General features: G+C 37.3%; 1 protein-coding gene across 1 annotated transcript; it reads left to right on the top strand.

Moving 5' to 3' along the window:
• Positions 1–4,286: 4,286 nt before the first annotated feature.
• Positions 4,287–4,787, top strand: LOC139710888 (galactosylceramide sulfotransferase-like). The gene has a single exon (XM_071622810.1). It carries the CDS (start codon positions 4,287–4,289, stop codon positions 4,785–4,787), a length of 501 nt encoding a protein of 166 aa, XP_071478911.1.

Genomic DNA, 4,787 nt, shown 5'->3' with positions numbered 1-4,787 from the left:
TATGAGCTATCGCTATTTGACATCATAAACATGACATCAAAATTCAGTCCCCTAAAAAAAAAATCTGAGATACGTTATTTTTTGCACGGTGTTATGTTCTATCGCGATTCAATAAATGGATGAGTGATAAACGGATTAATGATTCTGCAAACCAAACAAAAAAGTATCATAAATTTTCGTTTTGTTTTGTTTTTCTTTAGCTCTTAGTGAGATTATCATCCTACAATGGCATCACAGATAATGATGATGATGTTGTTGTTGTTGTTCGTTCATCGGTTCCGATGATGACCATGATTTTTTTTTCCCTTTTTTACTGATTGGCCGAAAGTATATTCGAAGGTGACTGATAAGTCCAATCTAGGCGCGGAACTGATAATGATGTAGTTCGAAGATATTTGTTAAAAAATATATATTACAGAATAAAACTTGAATCTTCCCCGGTAAATGGAAAAGGGAACTAAAATTCCGTTTAGAATTTCTATTCATGTCCTAGATAGAAACACTTCCACGTGATCAGGTTTCTTCTATTCTACGCCCAACTTTAATATGGGAATCCTATAAATATTCAAAGAAATGATGTTACAGAATTTTCCCATGAATCACAGCTACACGTGCTTTGATGGTATACAAATGATTTAGTAGAGTCATTTCCTTTGCTCAATTTCCTTCTGCTTGCACATGACACGCACGCGCGCTTTTTTCTCTCATAAAAACTTACATATACTGACCAATAACAGCAATCAACTCATATTCTCGCTATGTATTACTCGAATTAGAAATTTTCCTCACCGATCCATTTGAAACCACAAATCAAAATTATTGCTTAACTGTAAACTGTAAAACTCTCATTCTTTGAATACGACTTCCCAATCACGCAAAGTTACTTTTTTTCTTCAACATTTCTCCAAACTCCTTAGCACTGTATACTATCGCTTCTCTTCTCTCAAGCTTTTTCTATTCAGTTATCCGCTCCCCCCTCCTTTCTGTCTTGTTATAATCTCCTTGTGTCGTCCTCCTTGGAAGGGTGATATCAAAATACTCGCATGTTCAAGTTGTTGATCTGTGTGTATGTGCTTAGTTCCTTCAGTTAAAAGTAAGGGAGAATTATAACAGTGTATATTAACATACCACACCGCATATGGACCGTTATCCCGGTCATGCAAACTGTTCGTTGATAACGGTCTCCCCCACCTGTATACTAATGTGAGGAAATTATGTATTTAACCTATCAATAAACGTAATTATCTATTTCTTTTTAGTATTCTTGTTTATATTTTGATGTGAAAAATGAGGATTTCGTCATAATGATTTCATTTGTACAAATTGACCAAAAGATAAAACAAACTGAAACGAGAATTGAAACTGAAACTAGTTATTTGACTTGTGTTCCTATATTGTTTTATTTTATGTTTTCTGTGTCCGATTAGCCTTTGGTATTTATGGTGATATCATCTGTTCTTGACCATCGTTTTTTTGTAGGATGAAACCACGTGCATGCACGTGCCAACGTGAGAGAGAAAGAAAGAGAAAGAAAGAAAGAAAGAAAGAAAAGAAAGAAAAGGAGAGGGAGAGAGAACTTTTGACTGGTTTTCCTACATATACAAATAAGTGTGTCCGCTCTAGAACAGATCCCCAAGGTTCATTACAGCGTGGGAGGTTGAGAAGAAGAACATAGGGCATCCCCTCACTACCGTGGTACCTTTTCGTTTGATGAGCATAGCCATCCATCAAGAAGTAAGGACAAGATGACTAACAGTATCAGAAAGGTTAGTGTTTTTTCTTTATCACAATATCACGTGCATCATGGTGTTACAAATGGCTATATATCAGAGCTTTGTTTTTTACTGTTGGACTGTTAAATATACAAATAGAAATCTACATGTATAAATACAGCAGGTGTTTGTGTTTACATTTAATACGAAGATGGGTTATCTCTAATTGTGTTTTGGCTTTAATTGTCATAACATATATATATATATATATATATATATGATACATATTCATGTAAACAAGAGATTTGGATATGCTACTGCAGCACAAAGTAAACAAAGACATCAAACTTAACAAGGATTTTGTCATGTATTACAATATACAAAAAAAACCCAATATTGATGGAGAAGGAAAGTGAGAGAGGGCCATACACAGAATGAATATATAAAAGAAATATTTCTTTATTACATTGTTGTACTGATATATATATATATATATATATATATATATATATATATATGTGTTTATTGTTTATCAAGCATGTTAGGACAGCCTGGCGGGTGATTTAAGAAATAAAACTGAACTAAACTGAACTGAACTAAATTGACCTTTGCGTTTCAATATACGACCAGTTTCAGTGAGTTCCGCTGGCAAAAGGTTGCGGAAAATCACTACAGTCAATTAAAAAACAAACAAACAACAACAACTGGATGTCAAGTGGTCGCTGAATGCTTGCAACCTTTTATCGACTTAAAGGACAAGTTCACCTTCATTAACATAAGAATTGAGAGAATGTAGCAATATATGTAGAACACATCATTGAAAGTTTGAGGAAAATCGGACCATCCGTTCAAAAGTTATGAATTTTTGCAGTTTTTGTGCAGTCACCGCTGGATGAGAAGACTACTGCAGTGTATGATGTCACATGCGTACAACAATATAAGGAAAATATAAAGAGAATTTCACAAAATTTCATCTTTTGAAAAAAGTACACATTCCCTTGACTCGTTACTGACATATGTTACGGGTAATATTATTCCCATTGCCTTTAAAAAGAGGCAAGTCAAGTGCTCTTTTATTATGCGAAAAAAGTGAAAGTATGTTGAATCTTCTTTACATTTTATTTATACTGTTGTACTCATATGACATCACAAGCCTTAGTAGTCTCCTCATCCAGCGGTTCCAACACAAAAATTTTAAAAATTCATAGGCCACAGGTCTTAGCTTATGTGGGTGGGGCTAGAGGATGTACAGTATTCATGATTCGGTGGGCCTTGCGGGTATATTCACAACTAGTGGACGTTCTAAGGGTTATCACTGGTTATTCTGCACTTTTATTTTCAGTTTGATTTAATTTTTCCCCCACGAATATCATAGATTATCTATGACACATGTACAGTGTACTTGCAGAACTCCTCCGGTGAAAAAAACACTGAAAAAAACGTATCGCTCTTTAGTTTCTTACCATATACCAAGAGCAGATCTGATAATGTCTGAAGAAATGTTCTCGGAAGACAAAGTACATTTGGTAGATTCTTTTTTTTTTGGGGGGGGGGGGGGGGTAAAACCAGGAGCTGCTCAACATATTGATGACATGAAGTTGTCGACTTGCTTTGCTCTCTACTCTGAACTTTCATAGTTTATGACTTTTTTTATGTGTCTATTTTTTTTTCCAAAACTTTCACTACTCTCCTCCGATGCTCCTGTTTTCATAACCAGCAACACATAACGTCAGGTTTATATTTACCTTTCAGGCCTGACATTACAATTTGGTTCCATTGTATGCTAACAGATCTTCTTTTAATATCGTCCTTTCACAGCATAGGCTCATCCTGATGTGCCTTTGTTTCTTCACCATAGCAATACCAACTATCTTGATGACCCGGTCCACCCCTTGGAAAATGAGACCTCCGCCGGTCAGACACAATACCCCGATGACTGGTGGGATTTCAACATGGACTTCAATTATCTTTCGCAAATCGGTCAAGTCCATGCAAATCACAATGAGCTCTTGCACACCCGAAAACACTTCAGCAAATGGTACAGATATCATGCAGAAGAAGGCACCGAAGGCCCGTGGAGGACGCTTAGGTCAGTGCATGAGGCCGCTGGTCTTCGTTAAAACGCATAAGACCGCTAGCACGACATTGGCTAACATCATCAATCGTTATGGTTACTCCAATAACCTCTCGTTCCTGCTGTACAAAAACGACCACACACGTGGTCATTTCCGCCAGCTCAAACTTAAACATGAGAGGGATTTATTGCCGCCAATAGGAGTTCAAACGTTGGACTACAAACACTACCGGGATTATGACTTGATGACGTCACATATTCGACTCTTGCCGAATCTGAACTTCTTGAAACATCACATGAGACCAGGGGCGAGATTTGTAACCATTCTCAGGGAACCAACCAAACAATTTATATCCGCGTTCTTCTTTTTCGGCTGCGCGAAGAACTACCATATATCCGGTAAGAGACCATCTCAAACAGTGGACATATTTCTATCACGTCCATTGTTTCACTGGCAAAAAAGTGACAAGTCTCATTGAAAGTATTACACTCGAAACGGAATGTTCTTTGATTTAACCGCCAATGAACAGATTCACGATAATGTGGATGTGATTGACAACACGATTCAAATGTTAGATGGCGTGCTGGACCTAGTCCTCATCACGGAGTACCTAGACGAGTCGCTTTTGCTTCTAAAGAAGATCATGTCGTGGAATTTCGAAGACATCCTTTACTTGCGAGCCAATCAGCGATCGGACAGCTTCGGTCCTAACAGCGAGCAGCAAATAAAGATACAAAGATGGAACATGGCGGACACTCTCCTCTACAAACATTACAATCTCACATTGTGGAAGAAAATTGCGAAGTATGACGGGGATTTTGAGGCGGATCTGAAACACTTTCGCTGCATGCTTCAGGAATACCACGTTATATGTAATGTTCAAACCGTTGTGGCTGACCGTAAAATAGTTCGAAAGATCGAACCAAATGCTCCAACACGATGCGCAAATATTGATAATATTGATATTGCAAGAATTGTCACTCACCAGAGGGTTGCCTAG

This window comes from Diadema antillarum, unplaced genomic scaffold, assembly GCF_040938485.1.
Source record: "Diadema antillarum isolate AM-2024a unplaced genomic scaffold, OU_Dant_1.0 seq00001584_RagTag, whole genome shotgun sequence".
Taxonomy (NCBI): domain Eukaryota; kingdom Metazoa; phylum Echinodermata; class Echinoidea; order Diadematoida; family Diadematidae; genus Diadema; species Diadema antillarum.
This window is presented reverse-complemented; position numbering and strand designations above follow the sequence as displayed.

Bases quoted from the DNA above. Each gene is read 5' to 3' on its own strand.
- LOC139710888 (XM_071622810.1), top strand. From the start codon at position 4,287: ATGTTCTTTGATTTAACCGCCAATGAACAGATTCACGATAATGTGGAT.